The sequence below is a fragment of the Chiloscyllium plagiosum genome, chromosome 7 (genome assembly GCF_004010195.1).
Source record: "Chiloscyllium plagiosum isolate BGI_BamShark_2017 chromosome 7, ASM401019v2, whole genome shotgun sequence".
Classification (NCBI taxonomy): Eukaryota; Metazoa; Chordata; class Chondrichthyes; order Orectolobiformes; family Hemiscylliidae; genus Chiloscyllium; species Chiloscyllium plagiosum.
The window spans coordinates 68,084,351-68,108,443 of record NC_057716.1 but is presented as its reverse complement, the minus strand read 5'-3'; the positions used below and the strand labels follow the sequence as shown (position 1 = coordinate 68,108,443).

Below are 24,093 nucleotides of genomic sequence, written 5' to 3'. Positions count from 1 at the left end.
TCATTTATAAAAATGACAAACAGCAATGGCCCCAAAACAGATCCTTGCGGAACACCGCGAGTAACTGCACTCCAAGATGAACCTTTACCATCAACTACTACCCTCTGTCTTCTTCCAGCCAGCCAATTCCTCATCCAAACCTCCAACTCTCCTTCAATGCCATACCTCCGTATTTTTTGAAGTTGGTTGTGTCTTATCGTTCACTGGCAGAGTTCATGTGATGTGATACAGTTACACCAATATGGAAATTTCATAACCAACAAATATAAAATTACTTTTTCAGAATCAGTGACTTCATAATAATAGTTTGAATCTTAGTATGCCATGAAAAACCCAGTTAAAAATCTCATTCAGTATGTACAGGTATAACCATCCAAGAGTGTTTACACTAAGGCTAAGAGTGTAACCACAGAAGTGCTCATCAGTTCAATGACTTCCAATTGATTACAGTATGTGGGACCTCAACAATGCACCCCTTTGGTGAAGTGTAGAACCACTGATAGCTTAGCTGCATACTCCAAACAGTTCTTTCACTTTCAGAGGAATAATTTCAGTGAACACTTAAATGACATACTATTACAAAATTGCTGTACCATAGTTGGACTCAGTAGTAAACTCTCTGGTTGAACTATGTTTAACACAATAGAAGATGATTGTGCTTGTTGGGGGGGGGGGGGGGAAGGCGCACCCAACTTATTCCTAAGATATCGCTACGAAAGCTCCTCATGGTATTGTTCTAGGCCAATAAAATTCAGCACAAACTTGTCTTGGGGCCATTTCACAAATTTGATTCCATGTCTCTCCCTGATGGGGAGGTGCCAGTGTTGGACTAGAATGGATGCAGTCACAAGTCACTTGACACCAGATTATAGTCCACACGTCCTACCTGACAAAGGAGCATTGCTCTGAAAGCTTGTGATTTCACATGAACCTGTTGGATTATAACCTGGTGTTGTGCAGTTTCTGATTTTGTCTCTCTCTGGCCACAGTCTCAGACTAGGTGGCATGGTTGCTCAGTAGTTAGCATGGCTGCCTCACAGTGCCAAGGGGCTGGGTTTGATTTCACCCTTGAGTGACTGTCACAGATCCTGGGTTTCCTGCAGGTGTTCTATCTTCCCACTACAGCTTGGGTGGATTGGCCATACGAAATTGCCTATAGTGTGCAGGCTAGACGGATTAGCTATGGGAAATGTAGGGATACAGGAATGGGGTGGGTCTCTGTGGGATGTTCTTTGGAGGGTTGGTGTGGACTTGATGGGCCGAATGGCCTGCTTCCACACTGTAGTGATTCTATGATTCAGACTGAAACACACTGTTTCAGAATTTGATGTCCTATTTGAGCCTAGAGTTTCAGCATATGACTATGTCTCACTGTACCCTGGGCGTTATGTAATTTCATGTGGTTTCAAAAATGCAAAAGGATGGTTAAATATAAAAACGTTTAAAATGCAAATGCAAAAAGCAATGTTTTACGTTACTTTGGCAGGAAGGGATAAAAACTAATGAAACTAGAAATTCTGTGAATCTGTGATAACCGTTAAGGAGTGAAAAAAGTTTGGGTTTTGATAAGGAATTAGGAATTGAGTTTCATCTAATCGCGATGCCCAGCGTGGAGGGCGCAGTCTAGAATGTTAATGTTTTAAGTCACATGATAACTTTCATTCCAGTTGCACCAAGTGTAAAGGCAGCATGTAAGTAACTACCAGGTTAAAGTGTCTTTGAGTTCGTCGTGTTACTGTCATCTTGTATTAGTGTTGCAAACTGGGTTAAATTTCTTGCGATCTGCATGTCGAGTTACTTTCGATATCTGGGTAATGTGTTGTGGAGATGAGGAACTGGATTAGTTCAGCTTGTGCAGGGATCTTCTCTCCGAGCTGGAGGGAGTTCGCGCTTGGTTTCCGACAACTTTCTGGCTAACAATACCAAGCCTGATCTGCATTCGAGAATTCATTGATACCAGAACTCCCGCCCCGCGGATGATTGCAAAACTATCTGCTTTGGGCCGGCTGCTCTTTACTATGCCTTTTTATTAGTTAAGTTTCACATGGAAGTTACAATGTAGAAACTGCACGGCCCAAAAATGACGCTGTCCCTGAGCGGCCCATCTTTTCGGAGGCATACACAGTACTTGTATTAGAGAGTCTGTTGTAGGAGGTTGTAACAGTATTTTGTGTGATCATAGAAATTGCTACGTATTGGTTTATTTTAAGCTCTCTGCTCAGACGGACCAGAAATAACGCAGTGTATGCTGTTGGGCCGGAGGGAAGCAAAATAAGTGTTGGTATACATGAACATGATTAGTATCAGTCTAGAATGGAAGGCAGCTCCATAATGGTGTGTTAGATAGGGTCAACAGTGAGAGCTTTTCCCTCAGATGGTGATGGCTAGCATGAGGGAACATAGCTTTAAATTGAGGTGATAGATATAGGACAGTGTCAGAGGTAGATTCTTTACTCAGAGAGTAGTAAGGGTGGAACGCCCTGCCTGCAACAATAGTATACTCGCCAACCTTAAGGGCATTTAATTGGTCATTGGATAAACATATGGATGATAATGGAATAGTGTCAGTTAGATGGGCTTCAGATTGATTTCACAGGTCGGTGCAACATCGAGGGCCGAAACCAATATCGAAGAAGAATCAAGCTGATCTAGAAGACAATGTTAATATAGTCCGGTTAAGGCACAAGGGAGCATAGCAAAACTGGATTGCATTTCTTTAAATATAAGGAATCTTATGAGGAAGGCAGATGTGTTAACAATATTCGTTAATGCATGGGGATGTAACATAGCTCTCAAGAATACCCCGGTTCAGTATATAATCTTTAGGTGAGATTGGATTAGTGGGTTTGTGAATGAGGCAGCATTTATCACTGAGTCAATTGTTGCCGGAAGGAGGCATGATATCTTGGAAGGTTCTGTAAATTAGGCCATAATGGGTCGAACTTTGGCTCTGTCTTTTTAATTACTTTGGGGATGTATTAATCTCCACTTAGAAAAGCAAAGAATAATCAAAAATAATCAGCATGACTCTAACCAGAAAAGATAATCTCTTAAAAAATGTAATTGAATTTTTTTGAGATGATAAATGAAGATGGGATGCAGCCGATGTAGTCAATGTGGACTTCAGTTAGTCTTTTAAGTATCTTGTGGAGGAGACTGGTTTACAAAGATAAGAGTCCATGGGATCCAGGGCAGTTAGGCAAATTGGATCTAAAATTGGCTGGTGGAAGGAGGTGGGAGTGATGATTGAAGGATGTTTTTAGAACACAGAACAGTACAGCACAGGAACAGGTGCATGAAAGTGAAGCCAAATTAAATTAAACCTTTCTCTCTACCCATAGTCCATATCCCTCCATTCATTGTTTATTCATGTCAGGTCTCTTTTCAGCCTCTGTCGCTCCAGAAAAAAACAACCCTATTTTGTCCAGTCTCTCATTATAGCTCATACCCTCTAATCCAGGCATTATCATGGCAAACCTCTACCGTACACTTGACCTTTTGTGACTGGAAGCCTGTTGAGAAAGTGTATAAGGTATGAGAAGGGAGGGAAAGAGTTAAGTTTAGAGTTGCTTGAAAAAGGCTCAGGTAAAGAACATCCACTATGTAATGCCAGTTAACGAGGTGAGGAAAATCCATTGTGTAATTCCAGATGGCTTAATCTTTATTGTTGATGTTTGCAGATTGTAATGGTCACCCAATCAATATAAATGTTGCCTTATTTGGATGCTGCTTCCTGTAAGTGATGATATAATTCCTTAAGAATCTGCTGTTCAAGAGAAGACCGAGAACTCACGTCTTTGTGTCTGTGGGCAATTGCTGTCTCTCCTTGGCTTGGAATGAAGGTAAAGAAGGGAGCTGGAAAAGCACAGCAGGTCATGCAGCATCCGAGGAGCAGGAAAATCGATATTTCGGACAAAAGCCCTTCATCAGCCTTCCTAATGAAGGGCTTTTGCCGGAAACATCGATTTTTCTTGCTCCTCGGATGCTGCCTGACCTGCTGTGCTTTTCCAGCACCACTCTGATCTAAACTCTGGTTTCCAGCATCTGCAGTCCTCACTTTTGCTATAAAGGTAAAGAAGGTAGAGCCATACTGAGTCAAAGCAAACACTCAAACAGATATGTAAACAGGATGACACTGTGACCAGTGGTGTACCACGGGTTTGGTGCTGCGTCTCTTTCTGTTTACGTACATTAATGATTTGAGACATGAACGTAGGAAGTATGATCAGTACAGAGCGCAGAGCAGACCAGGACGTTAAATGTCTTCAAGGCAGCGATTGATTAATTCTTGCTCTCTCAAGAAATTAAGGGCTATGAGGAGCGTGTGGGTAAGTGAAGTTGAAATGCCCATCAGCCACGATTAAATGGCGGAGTCGACTCGATGGGCCGAATGACCTTCCTTCCACTCTTATGTCTTATGGTCTTATGGTTCACAGATGACCATGAAAATTGGTGTGGCAAATAGTGAGAAAAAAGTCTTGGGCTACAGTACAATGTAAATGGGCTCAACAGTGGCAAATGCAATTTCATCCTAAGAAGTGTGATGTATTTTAGTGAGTAAAAAGAGAAAGGAATATATGTTGAATCACAGGATCTTAGGAAGGACTATGCATCAGAGAGACATTAGTGTGTAGGTCCATAGATCTTTGAAGGCTGCAAGATGTAGTTAGGATGATCAAGATGGCATATAGGATATTTGACTTTGAATACAAGAGCAGGAATGTTATAATGGAGCTGTACATAATATTAGTCAGGCACAGCATTTCTGGTCGTCACACTATAGGAATGATGTGATTACACTAAGGAGGGCATAGTGGATGTTCATCAGGATGTTGCCTGTGCTGTATCATTTCAGCTATGAAGAGACTTGCTTGACTGTGTTGTCTTTATTTTCAGAGCACAGATAGCTGAGAGGGACCCAATTAAGGTCTACAAATTGAGAGGCATTAAGTAGATAGTGAAACCTTTCCCTTTAGCAGAGAGGCCAGTAATCAAGAGCCGCAGCTTTCAGGTATGGAACGGGAGGTTTAGAGGGGATTTGTGGGGAAAAGAAGATAACAGTCGAAATGCATTTATTTGTTCCTTAAATTTAGCCATTGCATATCTACTGCCTTTCAGTGAAGTTGTCACAGCCACCTTTGTTTTTACCCCATCCTTCATATCTTAATTTTCTTTGTTTAGACCCAGAGACCAGGTTTTGGATAGAATACTTTCTATTCCAGTTAAGAACTCTATTATGTTGTGATCTTTTTCTCCCTTTCCCCAAAGGAACTGTCTCAAGATTAACTAACCCCATCTCATTGCACAGAATCAGATCTGTTACCTAGTTGGACTAGTCACATTAAACATTAATCATTTATGTGGTCCAAGATTTTATCTGCCATGGTATTATTGCGAACATGGTTTGCCTAGCCTGTGTAGATTTAAAGTCACCCATGTTTACTGTAGCACCCTTGTTGCTTGCGCCTTTAATTTCCAGTTTAATGCTATCCCCTACCTGAACACTGCTTGGAAGCCCATAGACAACTGCCACCAAGGTTTTCTACTTTATTCTACCCAGACTAAATTCTCATCTAAATTTCCTATGCTAATATTCTTTCTCACCTTTGCATTTCTTAGATTTTTATACTAACGATACGCATCCATCATTTTCTTTCCTTTTTGCCTGTCCAACCCAAATGTTGAATACTGGCGGATGTTCAGTTCCAAGTCTTGGTCACCATGCAGCCATGTCTCTAATTGCAAACATATCATACCTATTTATAACTATGTCCACTTTTAATTCGTCTACCTTAATGTTTTGTGCGTTCAGATGTTGTACCTTTTTTAAAGATGTCTTTTCTTTTTACCTTTTTTTGTGCAATTGACCTATTTGCTGCCAGCAGTTGTTTTCTTTGCCTTTGCTTTCTACTTATCATTTTTTAAACATTTCTTCTTTTTCTCATTCTTGTCTTCCTTCTACAGTTCCTATGCCCCTCCACTCTTGTTTAAACCCTATCCCTGCAGGAATTTTGCACCAGTCCTGCTGGAGTTGCAATCCATGCAAGTTGTATAAGTCCCAATGCCTCCATCTTACACCATCCCTTCAGCCATGCATTGAAACAGTCTTGATTTGGAGATGCCGGTGTTGGACTGGGGTGTACAAAGTTAAAAATCACACACCAGGTTATAGTCCAACAGGTTTAATTGGAAGCACACTAGCTTTCGGAGCGACACTCCTTCATCAGGTGGTAGTGGAGGGCTCAATCCGAACACAGAATTTATAGCAAAAATTTACAGTGTGATGTAACTGAAATTATATATTGAAAAATTGATTGTCTGTTAAGCCTTTCATCTGTTAGAATACAGTGATAGTTTCACTTCTTTCATGTGTAAATCACAAAACCCTATGGGTACTGAACTTAGCTATCAGCCTCTGCTCGGGACCTTGGGTTCATGTCACATTACAGGTGACCACCATTGCACTATACACACACACAGATACTCCTACACACTCACACACTCGGACACACGGACGCGCACACAGACACCACACACACCTTTACAGACACACAGACTCCCACATGCACCCCCTCACAGACGTAAGACACTCTGCACTCACTACACACACACACATACACTTTCTCACACTCACAACCCCCAAAATGCACCACCTCGCATTTTTCTAAATTAAACTCCATCTGCCACTTAACCCACTGGCCTATCTGATCAAGATCCCGTTGTACTGTGAGGTAACCTTCTTTGCTGTCCACAACACCTCCATGGTGGCTGAATGGTTAGCACTGCTGCCTCATAGCACCAGGGTCCGCGGTTCGATTCCAGCCTCAGGTGAATGTCAGACATTCTCCCCGTGACTGTGTGGGTTACCTCTGGGCGCTTCGGTTTCCTCCGACAGTCCAAAGATGTGCAAGTCAGGTGAATTGGCCATAGTGTTAGGTGCATTAGTCAGAGGGAGATGGGTTACTCTTTGGAGTGTTGGTATGGACTGGTTGGGCCGAAGGGCCTGTTTCCACACTGTAGGAAGTCTAAAACCTCCAATTTTGGTGTCATCTGCAAACTTACTAACTATACCTCTTATGCTCACATCCAAATTATTGATATAAATGACAAAAAGTAGTGGACCCACCACCGATCCTTATGGCACTCCACTGGTCACAGGCCTCTAGTCTGAAAAACAACCCTCCACCACCACCCTCTGTCTTCTATCTTTGAGCCAGTTCTGTATCCAAATGGCTAGTTCTCCATGTATTCCATGAGATCTAACCTTGCTAAGTAGTTTCCCATGCAGAACTTTGTCGAATGCCTTCCTGAAGTCCATATCGATCACGTCCACTGCTCTGCCCTCATCAATTCTCTTTGTCACTTCTTCAAAAAACTCTATCAAGTTCTGCTTGAGGACCTCATTCTGTATCATTGCTACTGACACAGACAACAATCTGCAAGTGCAGAATCGACAACCTGTTATCCTTAAAATAGGTTCCCTCATTCTCCTTTCACTACACCATTACACACACACATGCACAAACACTATCCAATCTCAATCCATGCAGCTGAGCCACTCCTGGTGCCATGGACTTGGCTCTTGTTGCATTTCCCTGAGAAACCATCTTCCCACAGCTCGTGCTTTGCTCTGTCCGGTGGTCTGGTGTAGTCCTGTGCACTCCTTACTTCACTACTTCACTGTTCATGCTATCGACAGAGATCCCAGGCCTGCAGATACTTTATGCTGACACGAGCCACCATTCTAGATCCAAAACATGGATTTTCTGCTGCTGCCTTGGACATTTGAAATGTATCCCTAACTTAGCACTTTGCTCAGGACGATTGTTTCAGCTGGCCAAACTGGCTTGCTGTGACTTACCCTTAAATTACTCGCTTTCTATTTACTTCATCTAGTTTAAGGAATATTGATTATATGCCAGTGTCCTTACTTTATTTCTTACGCTGTAAACACTACTAATCTAAAGACCATTATTTTAATGACTAGACAATAAAAATTCTCACTTCCTCTTACTTACTGAAGATACCACTTGAGTTTACACTTTCTCTGTGATATTATTCTTGAATTTTAAAAAAAAAATACTCAGCCATGTCTCACAGCTACTCAATTCCTTGAGGCTGAAGATAAATAAAGAAAAGAGAAGTGCTCTTTTCCTTTTCCTCTTCAATGAACTCCATTTCATCAAACTTTAAGACTTACCACCAGGGCATTTAAGCTCTTATTTATAACATTAGGACTAATCACTCTCATAGAGTTATACAACACAGCAACATACCCTTTGTCCAACTTTTCCATGCTGATCAGGTTTCCCAATCTAAACAAGTCCCACTTGCCTGTGCTTGGTCCATATCCCTCTAAACTTCCCCTACATACTTCCCCAGATGTTTTTTAAATATTGTACCCGCACTGACCAGTTCCTCTTGGCGTTCACTCCACATACGAACCACCCTCTATAGAAAAAGTTGCTCTTAGGTCCCTTTTAAATCTTTCTCCACTCACCTTAAAAATATACCCCCTAGTTTTGAACTCTTTCCCCCACTCCCCACAGAAAAGATATCTGCTATTCACTTTATCTGTACCCCTCATGATTTTTAAAAATGTCTATAAGGTCACCCCTTAACCTCCTACACTCGAGTAGGGGAGCAAAGTCCCAGCCAATCCAGCCTATAACTCAAACCCTCCAGTCCTGGCTGCATCGTGGTAAATCCTTTTTGAACCATCTCCAGTTTAATAATAGCCTTCCTCTGGCAGGGTGACGAGAACTGTACACAGTACTCTAAAAGTGGCCTCACCAATGTCCTGTACAACGTCAACACAATGTCTCAACTCCTATGCTCAGTGATCTGAACAGGAACGTAATGCTTCTGAACTCTTATTATCTCACTTTTGAAAGCCTCTCACTTGCCAGTCATCCTTTTACCTGTTATTAGGCTACTCCATTCAACTCTTGAAAGTTGAAGGACTTAGGCTCGAAACGTCAATTCTCCTCTTCGCATGCTGCCTGACCTGCAGTGCTTTTCCAGCACCACACTCTCAACTCTTGAAGGTCCCTGTCTCATGCCATCAAAGTTTGCCTTACTCCAATTAAGAACTTTAACTTTTATACAAGGCCAATCCTTTTCTGTAGCTATTTTAAAATGAATAGAATTATGATTGCTGGTCCCAAAGTGCTCCCCCAGTAACACTTCACTCACTTGTCCTACCTTCTATGCCAGGAGAAGGTCCTTCTCTAGGAGGTATATCTACATATTGATAAAGAAAATTTTCTTGAACGCATTTAACAAATTCCTCACCATCCAAGCCCTTACCACTACGGTAGTCCCAGTCAGTGTTTAGAAAGTTAAAATCCCCTATTATTACAAACCTATTATTCTTATATATATCTGAGATCTCTCTTCATATTTGTTCTACAATTTCCCTCTGACTATTGGGGGCCTACAGTACAGTCCCATCAAGGTGATCATCCCTGTCTTATTTCTGAGTTCCATCATATGGCTTCTCTGGATGATCCCTCAGAAATATCCTTTCTAAATAGTAGTGTTTTCTTTAATTAAAAGGCCTCCCAACAGTGAGTGTGAGGTAGAAGAACAAATAGGTAAGCTGATTTTGGAAAGAAGTAAAGGCAGCAGGAAAGTGGTGATGGGAGATTTTGATGTTCTGAACATTGACTGGGATACACTTAATGTCAGAGGTCTGGATAGGGCAGAATTTGTAAGGAGCATCCAGGAAAGTTTCTTAGAGCAGTATGTCAATAGTCCAACTAGGGATGGGGCCATATTGGACCTGGTGTTGGGGCATGAGCCAGGCCAGGTGATAGAAGTTGCGGTGGGGGATCTCTTTGGGAATAGTGACCATAATTCTGTAAGTTTTAGAATACTTGTAGACAAAGATGTGAGTGGTCCTAAGGGAAGAGTACTAAATTGGGCCAAGGCCAATTATATCAAAATTCAGCAGGAGCTGGGAAATGTAGATTGGGGGCAGCTATTTGAAGGGAAATCCATATTTGATTTGTGAGAGGCTTTCGGAGATAGGTTGAAGGTAGTGCAGGATAGCCACATCCCTTTGAAAACAAGGGATAGGAAAGGCAAGATTTGTGAACCAGGAGAAAATGTGTGACTAACCAAGAGCAAAAGGTACGTATACATAAGATCAAGGCAGCTAAGAACAGAACAGGCTTTGGAGGAATATTGGGAAAGTAGGACCAATCTTAAATGAGGAATCAAGCAAACATGATTCATGAAATAACTTTCGCAAGCAGAATTAAGGAGAATCCCAAGGCCTCTTATTCATATATAAGAGATAAAAGGGTAACTAGAGAAAGGGTTGGTCCAGTAAAGGAGAAGGAAGGAAAGTTGTGTAATGAACCTGAGAAAATGGGTGAGATTCTCAATGATTACTTTGCATCAGTGTTCACTGAGGGGAGGGACATGATGAATGTTGAGATTAGAGATAGAAGTTTGTTTACTCTGGATCACATTGACATAAGGAGGAAGATGTTTTGGGTAGGCTAAAGGATATTAAGGTGGACAAATCCCAAGGACCGGATGTGATCTTTCCCAGGTTGCTGAGGGAGGCGAGAGAAGAAATAGCTGGGGCCCTGACAGATATCTTTGTAGCATCCTTAAACACAGGTGAAGTGCCGGAGGACTGGAGAGTTGCTAATGTTGTACCCCTATACAAGAAGGGAGTAGGGATATTCCAGGTCACTACAGACCAGTCAGCCTGATATTAGTGGTGGGAAAGTTGCTGGAGAAGGTACTGAGGGATAGAATCTATTTATATTTGGAAGAGAATGGGGGAGTTAGTGATTTACCAATTTAATAGAGTTCTTTGAGGAAGTGACCGAGTTGATAGATGAAGGAAGTGCTGTAGGTGTAATACACCATGAACTTTAGTAAGGCATTTGATAAGGCTCCCCATGGTAAACTAATGGAGAAAGTGAAGTCAGATGGTGTGCAGAGTGTTCTACCTAGGTGGATAAAGAACTGGTTGAGTAACAGGAGACAGAGAGTAGTAGTTGAAGGGAGTTTCTCTAAATGGAGAAAGGTGACCAGTGGTGTTCCACAGGAATCAATGCTGGGGCCACTGTTGTTTGTGATAGATATATATATATATGTAAAAATGACCTGGAAGAGGGCATTGGTGGTCTGATCAGTAAGTTTGCAGATGATATAAAGACTGGTGGAATAGCAGAAAGCATAGGGGACTGTCAAAGAATACAGGAAAATATAGATAGACTGGAGAGTTGGGCAGAGAAGTGGCAGATGGAGTTCAATCTAGGAAAATGTGAGGTGATGCAGTCGGGAAGGTCTAATTCTAGAACAAACTATACTGTAAACGGAAGAGCCTTGGGAAATGTTGATGAGCAGAGAGATCTAGAAGGTCAGGTCCATTGTACCCTGATGGTGGCTGAACAGGTGGAAAGAGTGGTCAAGAAGGCAAATGGTATGCTTGCCTTCACCGGACCGGGGTTTTAGATTAGATTAGATTACTTAGTGTGGAAACAGGCCCTTCGGCCCAACAAGTCCACACGGACCCGCCAAAGCGCAACCCAACCATACCCCTATATTTACCCTTCACCTAACACTACGGACAATTTAGCATGGCCAATTCACCTGACCTGCACATTTTTGGACTGTGGGAGGAAACCGGAGCACCCGAGGAAACCCATGCAGACACTGGGAGAATGTGCAAACTCCACACAGTCAGTCGCCTGAGGCAGGAACTGAACCCGGGTCTCTGGCGCTGTGAGGCAGCAGCGCTAACCACTGTGCCACATGGGGTATTGAGTATAAGAGCTGGCAGGTCATGGTAAAATTGTACAAGACTTTGGTTCGGCCACATTTAGATACTGTGTACAGTTTTGGTCGCCACATTACCAAAAGGATGTGGACGCTTTTGTGAGGGTGCAGAGAAGGTTTACGAGGATGTTGCCTGGTATGGAGGGTGCTAGCTATGAAGAGAGGTTGCGTAGTTTAGGATTGCTTTCATTAGAAAAAAGGAGATTGAGGAGGGACCTGATTCAGGTCTACAAAATCATGTAAGGTGTAGACAGGATAGATAAAGAGAAGTGTTTTCCCAGAGTGAAGGATTCAATAACGAGAGGTCACGCGTTCAAGATGAAAGGAGAAAGGTTTAAGGGGGATACACGCAGAAAGAACTTTACACAGAGGGTGGTAAGTGCCTGGAATGCATTGCCCGCAGAGGTAGTAGAGGCAGGCACGGTAGATTAATTTAAGGTGTGTCTAGACAGATGCATGTGTAGATTAGATTAGATTCCCTACAGTGTGGAAACAGGCCCTTTGGCCCAACAACTCCACACCGACCCTCCGAAAAGTAACCCACCCAGACCCATTTCCCTCGAACTAATGCACCTGACACTGTGGGTAATTTAATCTGGCTAATTCACCTGAACTGCACATCTTTGGACTGTGGGAGGAAACTGGAGCACCCAGAGGAAACCTATGCAGACACGGGAAGAATGTGCAAACTCCACTTAGCCAGTTACCCGAGGCTGGAATTGAACCTGGGAACCTGGTGCTGTGAGACAGCACTACTAACAACTGAGCCACCGTACATAGGGAGCAGAGAGATACAGATCCTTAGGAATTGGGTGATAGATTTAGACAGTGGATTTGGATCAGCACAGACTTGGAGGGCTGAAGGGCTTGTTCCTGGGAAGTAAATTTTCTTTGTTCAAAAACATCACTCCCCGCTTGCCTCCCTTTCTATCCTTTCTATGCCATCTAAACCCCAGAGCATCGAGCCACCAGTTCTGTCCCTCCATTAGTTGTGTTTCTGTAATAGCTATGATATCTGAGTCCCATGTTCTTATATGTGCTCTGGGTTCATCTGCCTTACCTGTAAGACCCCTTGCATTGAAATAAATGCAGTTTACTTCTTCAGAGTTGCCAAATGCTCTTTTCTTTTCTACTTAACTTGCTCTTTTTTAAAATTCCGAGCCAACTTTACAACACTAATTAGAAGCTCTCACCTCTGTCCCCCTTCCCAAATAGCACTAATAAATCTCCTCACCCAGATAATGGTCTCCTTCCAGTTTGTGTTAAAAATATCTGTATTCACTCTGCAAAATCTTAACCCTGTATCTAAGTATATTGTTCTTACCAATGTGTACAACAGCATCCAGCTTCTCACTCACCCTCTTGACAGCGTTTTGCAACTAATTTGTGACATCCCCAATGCCTGGCACCAGGGAGGCAATACACCATCCTGAATTCATGCTCACGGCCACTGACAGGAGAGTTCCGTATAACAATTACTCTTTTGAATCTTACCAAACCCGATAAACATTTTTGTTGCCCAAGATCTGGCTGCCACTTTTATTTTCCTGTGAGAGACCATTCCCCTCAACATTACCTAAAGTGGTGTAAATGTTTGAGAGAGGAATAGCCACAGGAGACTCCTGAACTACCTTCCTATTCCTCCTGACAAATAGTGACAAAGAACAGTGAAGCAGTTACTTATTTGGCTGATCTCACCTGCTCTGCAGCAGAGATCTTGATTTGCTTGCTTAGGCCGAGCCCAAGCCTCTGAAGTCTCTTAGAATTGAAACAGTAATTTTTATGTAAAATGATAAATTGTAAGTAAGTAGTCCTCGACTTTACACAAGATTAACCCTTGAAATTTAAAACTTTTGCCTTCTCTTTCACCATTTTACAGTCTTGTCAGTCTTCACCAGTTAAGATTGGTCAAGGATACATTTTAGACAACACTTCATTGATTACCTGTAGTTACAAAGACTTATCTGAACCATGATAACCATCTTAGATTGTCAAGTATAACTTCAGTCACTAGTGGATTTTTTCCATTTGACCCAGCTGAGCAGTTTTGCTTGTGCCACACTTCTCTGAAGGTGAATTGTTTGTTTATTTTTAACACATTCCTGGTTTTCAATTCCTGTATCCACATTTAGATCAAGGCTGACCTGGACCTATTTGTCTGGAAGAATCTGAATTTCTAAGCAATTTATTGGAAAGTAGGTGTTACGTGATGACACTATCAATCATTACTTCATCACATTATAAATCCAATGACGTGTGCATAATCACATATCCTGAGATGTATTTATCTATTAAAATGTACCGAAATGGTTTATCACTTTATAGCTCCTTTTTATATGAATAATTAGGAGACAAATAAGACTACTTCAGTTCTTCATTGTATCCCATTATTGTGATACTGCAGCCCCTTACTCTGAAATCTCCTTTGACTCTCCATCCCTTCCTGTGCCTTTTAATCCTCGAGATATGGCATTTTGTAGGTATCCTACTTTTGGTCACTGAGGCAACATGATGATTCAGTGGTTAGCACTGCTGTATCACATTGCTGGAGACAAGGGTTCATTTCCATCCTTGGGCAGAGGATGTGGAGGATCTGCAAAGAGATTTAGATAGGTTGTGAATGGGCAAAGGTCTGGCAAATGCAGTGCACTGTTGGTAAATGTGAGGTTATCCACTTTGGAAGTAAAAATAGTAGGTCAGAGTATTATTTAAATGGTGAAAGATTGCAGCATGCTGTTGTGCAGTGGGACTTAGGTGTGCTTGTACGTGAATCATCACAAGTTGCACCTGCAAATCAACTTGTGGTGATTCACGTACAAGCACACCTAAGTCCCACTGCACAACAGCATGCTGCAATTTTTCACCATTTAAATAATACTCTGACCTACTATTTTTACTTCCAAAGTGGATAACCTCACATTTGCAGGTACACCTGCAAATTAGGAAGGCAAATAGGACATTGGCTTTCATTGCTAAAGGGATTGAATTTAAGAACAGACAGGTTCTACTGCAATTATATTCCAGGTGAGGCAGCACCTGGAATATTGTGTGCAGTTCTGATCTGTCGTGAGGAAGGATATACTGGCTTTGGAGGTGGTGCAGAGGAGGTTCACCAGGCTGCTTCCAGAGATGAAAAGGTTACCCTATGAGGAGAGGTTGAGCTGCCTGGGACTGTACTCGCTAGAATTTAGCAGAATGAGAGGAATTTATAGAAACATAAAATTATGAAGGGGATAGATAAGATAGAGGCAGGCAAGTTGTTTCCATTGGTGGGTGAGACTAGGACAAGGGGACTTGACCTCAAGATTGAGAGAGTAGATTTAGGACAGAGATGAGGAGGAACTGCTTTTCCCAGAGAGCAGTGAATCTATGGAATTTTCTTCCCAAGGAAGCAATAGAAGCAACTTCATTAAATATATTAAAGACATAGTTGGATTGGTTTTTGCATGGTGGGGAATTGAGTTAGGGGGATAATGCAGTTGGAGGAGCTGACATGATCAGCCATGATCTTAATGAATGGCAGAGCGGACTCGGTGATCCAAATGGCCTACTCCTGCTTCTGTTACTATGAAACTGTCAATGTGGAATTTGCACGTTCTCCATGTGTTTGCGTGGGTTTCCTCCAGGTTTCCTCCCACAGTCCAAATGTGTGCAGGATAGATGGATTGGCCATGCTAAATTGCCTGTAGCATCCCAAGGATGTACAGGCTAGGTGGATTTGCCGTAGGAAATGCAGGGTTACAGGGATAGGGTAGACGCTTAGATCTGGGTGGGATGCCCTTTGGATTCAATGTGCCAAATTGTCTGTTTCCACACTGTTGGGTTTTGATTATTAAGCCATCTGCTTTCCCCACTCTTGAAGAATCTTACAAAGTCCATTTATTTCATTGAACTTTACCCTCAATGATTGAGCAGATTCCTTGCTCAAAACCCTCCCCAAAGTATGCAGGATATAAAGCTGCTCTATATGACTGCAAACATTGGTACTTTAATTTAAGGAAACTTACTACTCTATTTTTATTAGGTTGTTGGCACTGGTTCCAAAATCTCTCCTGTTATTGGCTCAGACAGTTGGTAGTAAGTGTTTAGTGGCATTGTATTACAGAAAATTCTCATCAAAGTCAATGATTTTGAGCTACCTGCCAGATGGTACTGCTGTCTAATGTAACTGTGAGCAATGCAATTTTTTCCATTTGTTTTGAAATGAATTTTAGTAACCTGGTGGAATTTCTGGTGAATCTGCCTCTTGGCATTAGGCCCATCTAAAATAATTCACCAGTATTTGTGCTAAACTCGAAACTAGTTTGTACTGCACATTGTGCAGAGTTCATGTAGTTAACCTTTGTTTCAGCCTAGAAATAGTACTGTTGAAATTGGATAGTATTGTTGACATTAAACAACCCTTGGATCTTTGAAGATTGTGAGGCATTAGAATATTAAATAAAAATTGTTTGTATAACTCAATGTACTAATAACTTAACAACACAGACTGTCAATTTGTTTGTAATTCCTCAGATGAAGGTTTTGAACTGACCTAGATGTTCCAAAGGGAGGGATTGAGCAGTCAATTGTTTCTGTAGCAGGGCAGTGGAAAAAAACTGTTATTTTTTGGGGTAATAACCAATCAAACTGCAGATTCTGGAAATCGGAAAAAAAAACAAAATTGCTAGAAAAGCTCAGCTCGAGCAGCATCTGTGGAGAGAAATCAGAGTTAACATTTTGGGATCATTGACCCTTCCTCAAACTCACTGTCTCAGTCACATGCTCGCTCACTCTCAACCGCATTCTCTCTCGCTTACTCACTCAGTCACACGTGTTCGCTCAGGCGCTTGCTCACAGTCACATATTTTCCCACACACTTGCTTTAACTTGCAGCTACTCCAATTCTGAGGAGTGCAACAAAATTTATGAAGGACTTAAGTATGACACCATCAAAGGCTGGTTTCAGTAGAACTCCCTGTTCCATCAGCATTGGCGCCAGTATTGTCTGTCCACAGGATATGAACATACAAATTAAGAGCAAGAATAGGCCACCATACCACATCACCACAGGAAATGACATCACCAACCCAAAGAAACCCAAACTTATAAATAGAAAGCAGGAATTTTCAGCATTGCTTCGTCTGAGGCCCACTGAAGATGTTACCTAGTAGGGTAACAAAACGTCTGGAAATGAACCTTCCACCTCAGCAAGCAAACCTACATCCAAAACTTCAACCTGAGCTACAAATCTTCTCAAAACTCACTGTAGCCTTGCTCCTGTTGCACATTCTCAAAACAATTTTGTGTTTTTTTAAATTGCCTTTTACCAAGACAGAAGAAACTCATCTTTGCAGATTAGAAACTTACAGTTGAATATTTGAAACAAGATAGCAGCTATGACTCCTGTACTTTATCTCTCCCACTTGTTCAATGTTTTTAACAGTGTCCTTGGCTGAGGTTTCTGAGCATTTACTTTGTAAAAACAAATGATTGCAAAGTAAAATTTTGATTACAAATAGAGTCTAAAGTTCAACGTTTTGAATTAACTCTATCTGCCATTTTGTTCACAATGGAAAAGCTGTAGGTAAAGGTAGCATTTTATTCTTCTGTAGAACTTTGCTCTACATTTTTTAAATGTACTCCAGTATACATGTGTGCAAGCGCTGGTGTATATGTTCTTGTAATTGTTAGTTTTAGTATTTTGAGATATTTAATTTTGAAAAGAATTTGAATTGTTGTAAATTATGTCGAAAGACATAGTTTTTTCAGTCAAAGTAATTTGTACAAATTCAACTTAAAATTGCATTATGTCCACTCCTTGCATGATTATAAACTTTGCAGAATTCTTTTTAACATATAGTTTGCAGATGCCGTTAGGAACTAAATTCAAATGTTCACCCTTTCTGGAAAACTAAACTGCTGAGTTTCAAAACAAATATACCATCTGCAATTGTCAAAAAATTTCTGAACCACAACACAATTCAAAATCCATAAGTCCAGAAAAGCAACTACCTAATGGTTTTTTGATTCTGGCACTGGGAGAAATGATAGAACAATGAAATAAAACAAAGAACTGCAGATGCTAGAGATCTGAAACAAAAAGAAAAATTGATGGAGAACCTCAACAGATTTGAAAACGTCTGTGGGGACGAAACAGAATTTATGTTTCCAGTTCAATAACTCTTCATGATTAAACAATGGTACAACGTAGTGTACATTATGCAAGATATTACTTTGCTTGTAGCATTACTAGTTAGCCCTCCTCCCAAAGACCTGATTGGCATTAACTTCAATGTCCAGTGTTGTACAATGTGAAAGATAGGATGTAAAGACATCTTAATCCTACCTATGAGCCAAAAGGCCCGTGTTTGGATTTGGCTTCACCTGCTCCAGATGTATCACAACATGAACGCTAATTAAAAATATCCACCTATAAAGACACATTCTAGGAAGCTTTTCTATTTAGCATCACGTTACTGTGCAAGCATTTGGCTTTTTAAGATTTGGTGATATGAAATGGGCGGCATGGTGGCTCAGTAGTTAGCACTGCTGCAAGAACAGATGATAAAAAGCCTAGTCCTAAAGGTACGTTTTAGGGAACATCTTGAAGGAAGAAAGTGGGGTGGAGATTTGGAGAAGTTTGCAGAGGGAATGCCCAAGCTTTGCATCAAGGCAACTTCGTCAACAGCCACCCAAAAGTGAAATATTAAAAAGGTCGGGGTGCTTGAGACCAAAATTAGATGGGTGTAGAGATCATCATATGCAGTTGAATTGAAGTAAGGTTTATTTTACCTGTCGTGACACCCGTATCCAGCATTTTTTAAAATTTAAAATTATAATATTTATCTGTATTATCATTAAATATAAAATGTAATTTTTAAAAAGTTGCATCTTTTTTGGATTCAAAGCCTCAATCTCTACAAATTTACTTTGTTCTTTCAGAAAAAGCTAGTGGTCTGATCAAACATTGACCTGTGCTTCCATATTTTAAGTGGGAAAAAATGTTCAGCAGCATTAGCAGAAAAGTTAAAATTGCACATATATTTTGTCCTATGGCTTCTACTTCATTGACAAACTTCTTAAGGCACTTTATCAAAAGCCTTACATTATAGATCGTATCTCTGATTCTGAGCTTCAAGTCTCATCTGCACCAGAACTGTGTAATGACATTGAGAATGCAGGAAAAACTTAGCAGGTTTGGCAGCATCTGTGGACAGACAGACAGACAGAGTTGATGTTTCGAGTCCAGAAAAATCGTACTGTTTCTCTCCCCACAGATGCTATCTGACCTGCTGGGTTTCTCCAGTTTTCTGTGTTTCAGATTTCTAGCATTCACAGTATTTTGCCTTTATTTTTCCATAATAACATCTCCACAAAGATTGATCTAGACAATACCTATACCACTACATCAGCAGCATTAGTCATATCAAGCCTATATGTTGCATCATCAAAAAACTGCCTCAAGTTGTTTATGCATGATTTGCATTCAACAAATCCGCAATGGCTCTCATTAATTAACCAACCCCTTTTCAAGTGGTTGTTACTTTATCTTGGACTATTGTTTTCTAAAAGCTTTCCACCATCATGATTTAATTAAGTGGCATGTATTTTTAAACTTATCAACTTGAAGTCCAGCTAGCATTTGTAGTGCCTGCTTTATCAATTTTTAACTTATCCCATATCTCAATCACTTTTACCTTCATTGTAACTTTGCATCTGACTTTGTTTAAAAACATGCTAAAGTACTCATTTTGTACCTCAGTCATGCACTCTGCCTCCAGGCATGAATTTGTTTTTAGTTGCGCATAGATGTTAAAGTTGCTGACAATGAAAATCAATTAATGTATTTGGGAGTCTGGGGAGTAAGAATAGGAAGGAACCAGTAAACAGGTGGTGAGGTATGTGGAAAAGAGAGGGACATTTAATTTGTTTGATTTTCCAATAAACTTTAAAACAGAAGAAAAATCTTGGTTACTGATCCGACGTTACCAGTTGCAGTTATTTCTGGAGAATGGAAACAAAAGTGAGGGTTATATGCATTGTGGAAGAATTATGCCCATTCTAGATTTGAAAATTTGACATCTGACAGTGCACTCTGCTGTACATACCACAGCTTATCAGTTTTGAAAGATTAATGTTGCAGCGCCAATCTGCAAATGTTACTTACCCATCAGGTTTTGGAAAGCTTCAGAATAATGAATGCTCTGTGACATCACTTTCCTCATGTATGCTGCTAATACCCAGCTGTACTCTCACCATCATTTCCTTCAACTCCTAAAGTGCCTCCATATTATCAGATTGTCTGCCATCCAATGACTGGATGCTCAATGAATGGATATTTTCTCCAATTCAATTTTAGGAAGACACATCCTTATCTTTGATCTCCTGCCACAAACTCTGCTCCCTAGTAACCTAGATAGTTTGTCAGGAGAGAAGCTATCAGAAACAAATCACATGTTTTGGTGTCATAATTATATAGTCATAGAGATATACAGCTTGGAAACTGACCCTTCAGTCCAACTCGTCCATGCTGACCAGCTATCCTAAGCTAATCTAGCCACATTTGCCAGCACTTGGCCAATATGTCTCCAAACCATTCCCATTCATATAACCATACCAGCCTCCACCACTTCCTCTGGCAGCTCATCCATACGCTCACCACCCTCTGAGTGAAAAGGTTGCTCCTTAGGTCCCTTTTAAAATTTTCCCCTCTCAGTCTAAACCTATGTCCTCTAGTTCTCAACTCCCCCACCCAAGGGAGAGACCTTGTCTATTTACCCTATCCATAACCCTCACTACTTTATAAACCTCTAAGGTTACCCCTCAGCCTCTGACACTCCAGGGAAAACAGCCCCAGCCTATTCAGCCTCTCCTTGCAGCTCAAATCCTCCAACCCTGACAATACCCTTGTAAGTCTTTTCTGAACCCTTGTAAGTTTCATAACATCCTCCTGATAGAAGGGAGACTAGAATTGCACATAGTATTCCAAAAGTGGCCTAACCAATGTCCTGTACAGTTGCAACATGACCTAACTTCTATACTCAATGATCTGTCCAATAAAGGAAAGCATACTAAACACCACCTTCACTATCCAATCTACCTGCAACTCAATTTCAAGGAACTATGAACCTGCACTCCTAGATCTCTTTGTTCAGCAACACTCCCAGGACCTTACCGTTAAGTGTATAAATCCTGCCCTGATTTGCCATTCCAAAGTGGAAAACCTCACATTTATCTGAATTAAACTCCATCAGATCTTGGTCCATCTGATCAAGATCCTGTTGTACTCTCTGGTAACCTTTGCTGTCCACCTCCAATTTTGGTGTCATCTGCAAACTTACTAACTGAACCTCCTATGTTCACATCCAAATCATTTCTATAAATTGAGGTAGGTTTCCAACCACAACTTCACAGATCACCATGATCACCTACTTTCATTTCTGTAATTTAACCCAAATCTAACTTTGAACTAATTTACGGCTGAAGCCTTATCCGTACATGTTACCTCCAGATTAGACTATTACAACACACTCCTGGCCGTCATCTCATCTTCCATCCTCCATAAACTAGAGCAGGATGAAAACTTCACAGTTGTTATCCAAACATGCCCCAACTCTCATTCACTCCTCACACCTGCTTAGTGACTGCATTGTTTCTCAGTTCATCAGTGCTTCAGTTTTAAAACACTTATCCTTGTTTTCACATCCCTCTGTAGCTTTGCCCCTCCCTTTCTAAGAGACAGTTTATACTATCTCTCAGAATATTTTTTCATGTCCTCTCTTTAATTTCTTTTTATTAAACCTGATTGCTGTACCTTCTACACTACTGTAGGCTATCTGCAGGGTTGAGTTTCTTGTGACTATCATCAGCTTTCGTTTTCTGTTTAATCTTCCCATGTATTTTTCTAGACAAACATGGAGGTCTAGATTAGATTAGATTATATTAGATTACAGTGTGGAAACAGGCCCTTCGGCCCAACAAGTCCACACCGACCCGCCGAAGCGAAACCCACCCATACCCCTACATTTACCCCTTACCTAACACTACGGGCAATTTAGTATGGCCAATTCACCTGACCCTGCACATCTTTGGACCGTGGGAGGAAACCGGAGCACCCGGAGGAAACCCACGCAGACACGGGGAGAATGTGCAAACTCCACACAGTCAGTCGCCTGAGGCGGGAATTGAACCCGGGTCTCTGGCGCTGTGAGGCAGCAGTGCTAACCACTGTGCCACCGTGCCGCCCACAAGATTTGGCAGCATTATATGTTTGGAGGGCACATGTCTGTTTTGAGTCCTAAGCATCTCAATTTTCTAGTGCCTCCCATTGCTTTACCACTGATTTATCCTTTTAGTAGTCCTGTCCTCAGCCAAATCACTTGTTAGTTCTGGAAAATTAGCCTGCAAATCAAACTTCTGCCACACCCTCCCCCTTGTTTAAAAAGAATTACTGCTGATTTTATCTCTATCCTTTTCCATAATTTTACTAAATCTAACCAACTCGTGGTCACTATCCCTGATATCTTCACCCATTTGCTACGTTACCCACTTGCCTATGTAACTATAAAACTTTTCTTACTGATTTTTGATGACCCTGGTAAGTTTCCTTTCATAATCCCTTTTAGTAAGCCATATAAGTTGCTTTGTGGCCCTCTGCTGGTTTTTGTATTTTTTCCCAGTCAGCTGGATCTGTGCTATTCTTCACATTTTTATAAGCTCTTCCTTTCAGTTTTATGCTGTCTCTGACCTCTTTAATTGCTCATCATTGTTTTTAACGTCTGTGAAGTGGTGCTTTTCCCTTTCGGCTAAAGACTGGATTTGTATTGTGCTCAAATGTTTCATTAAACATCCTCCACTGTTCTTCAGTTGTTGTACCCATTAGCAGATTTTCTCAATTTACTGTGGACAGTCTCTGTCCCATCTTGTTAAAGCTGGCCATAGGTAAATCTAAACCTAAAGTAGCCAATTCGTGCATCACTTTCAAATGCTACTCTTGTACTCTATACCCTTATATTAATAAAAGCCAAGTGCACTGTTTTATTAACTGCTGTCTCCCCCTGTCTTGACACCTGTATACACACATACTCCGGTCCATCTCCTCTTGCATCCACTTTTGAATCATACCCCCAATATTATATTGTTTTCAATGTTCTTTGACCAAAGTGCATCACACTCACTTCTCTGCATTGAACCTCACAGCCAGCTATTCAGCCACTTAACCAACATGTCAGTGGTCTTTTGGAGTTCCACACTGTCCTCCTCATAGTTTTTTTTTCAAGTTTGATGTCATCTGCACACTTGGAAATTGTCCCCTGCCCACGAAGAATCAGATTATTAATATACATCAGAAAAAGCAAGGGTTCAATCCCTTGGGAACTTCACTACAAACCATTCTCCAGCCCAAAAGAATTGTCATAGAGTCATTGAGATGTACAGCACAGAAACAGACCCTTTGGTCCAACTCGTCCATGCCGACGAGATATCCCAACCCAATCTAGCCAGCACTCCGCCCATTTCCCTCCAAACCCTTCCTATTCATATACTCATTCAGATGCCTTTTAAATGTTGCAATTGTACTAGCCTCCACCACTTCCTCTGGCAGCCCATTCCACACATGCACCACCCTCAGCATGAAAGTGTTGCCCTTAGGTCTCTTTTATATCCTTCCCATCTCCCCCTAAACCTATGCCCTCTAGTTCTGGACTCCCCCACCCCAGGGAAGAGACTTTGTCTATTTATTGTATCCATGCCCCTTATGGTTTTATAAACCTTTATAAGATCCCCCCTCAGCCTCTGACACTCCAGGGAAAACAGCTCCAGCCTATTCAACCTCTCCCTGTAGCTCAAATTCTCCAATCCTGGCAACATCCTTGTAAATCTTTTCTGAACCCTTTCAAGTTTCACAACATCTTTCTGATAGAAAGGACACCAGAATTGCATGCAGTATTCCAAAAGTGGCCTAACCAATGTCCTGTACAGCCGCTACATGACCTCCCAAATCCTATACTCAATACTCTGACCAATAGAGGAAAGCATACCAAACGCCTTCTTCACCATACTATCTACCTGAACTCTGCTTTAAAGAAGCTATGAACCTGTACTCCAAAGTCTCTTTGTTCAGCAACACACCTTTGGCCCTTACTATCAAGTGTATAAGTTCTGCCATGATTTGCTTTCCCAAAATGCAGCACCACGCATTTATCTAAATTAAACTCCATCTGCCACGTCTTAGCCCATTGGCCCATCTGATTAAGATCCTGTTGTAATCCGAGGTAAACTTCTCTTTCCACTACACCTCCAATTTTGGTG

The 24,093-nt window shown here is 41.3% G+C and overlaps 1 protein-coding gene across 5 annotated transcripts in view; it reads left to right on the top strand.

Moving 5' to 3' along the window:
• The first annotated feature begins 1,635 nt into the window (after positions 1 to 1,635).
• Positions 1,636 to 24,093, top strand: part of steap3 (STEAP family member 3, metalloreductase) — a 39,743-nt gene continuing 17,285 nt past the window's right edge. Inside the window, exon 1 of one of the 5 annotated variants that reach the window (XM_043693995.1) lies at positions 1,636 to 1,691. Coding sequence is in view for 3 of the 5 variants with exons in the window: in XM_043693992.1 (XP_043549927.1) it covers positions 4,314 to 4,328 (15 nt within the window). In the remaining 2 variants the exon portion in view is untranslated. Of the gene's footprint in view, positions 1,692 to 3,708; positions 3,843 to 4,036; positions 4,071 to 4,298; positions 4,329 to 24,093 lie in introns of those variants that run through there. The other 4 variants (XM_043693993.1, XM_043693994.1, XM_043693996.1 and 1 more) reach the window with 4 other exon arrangements.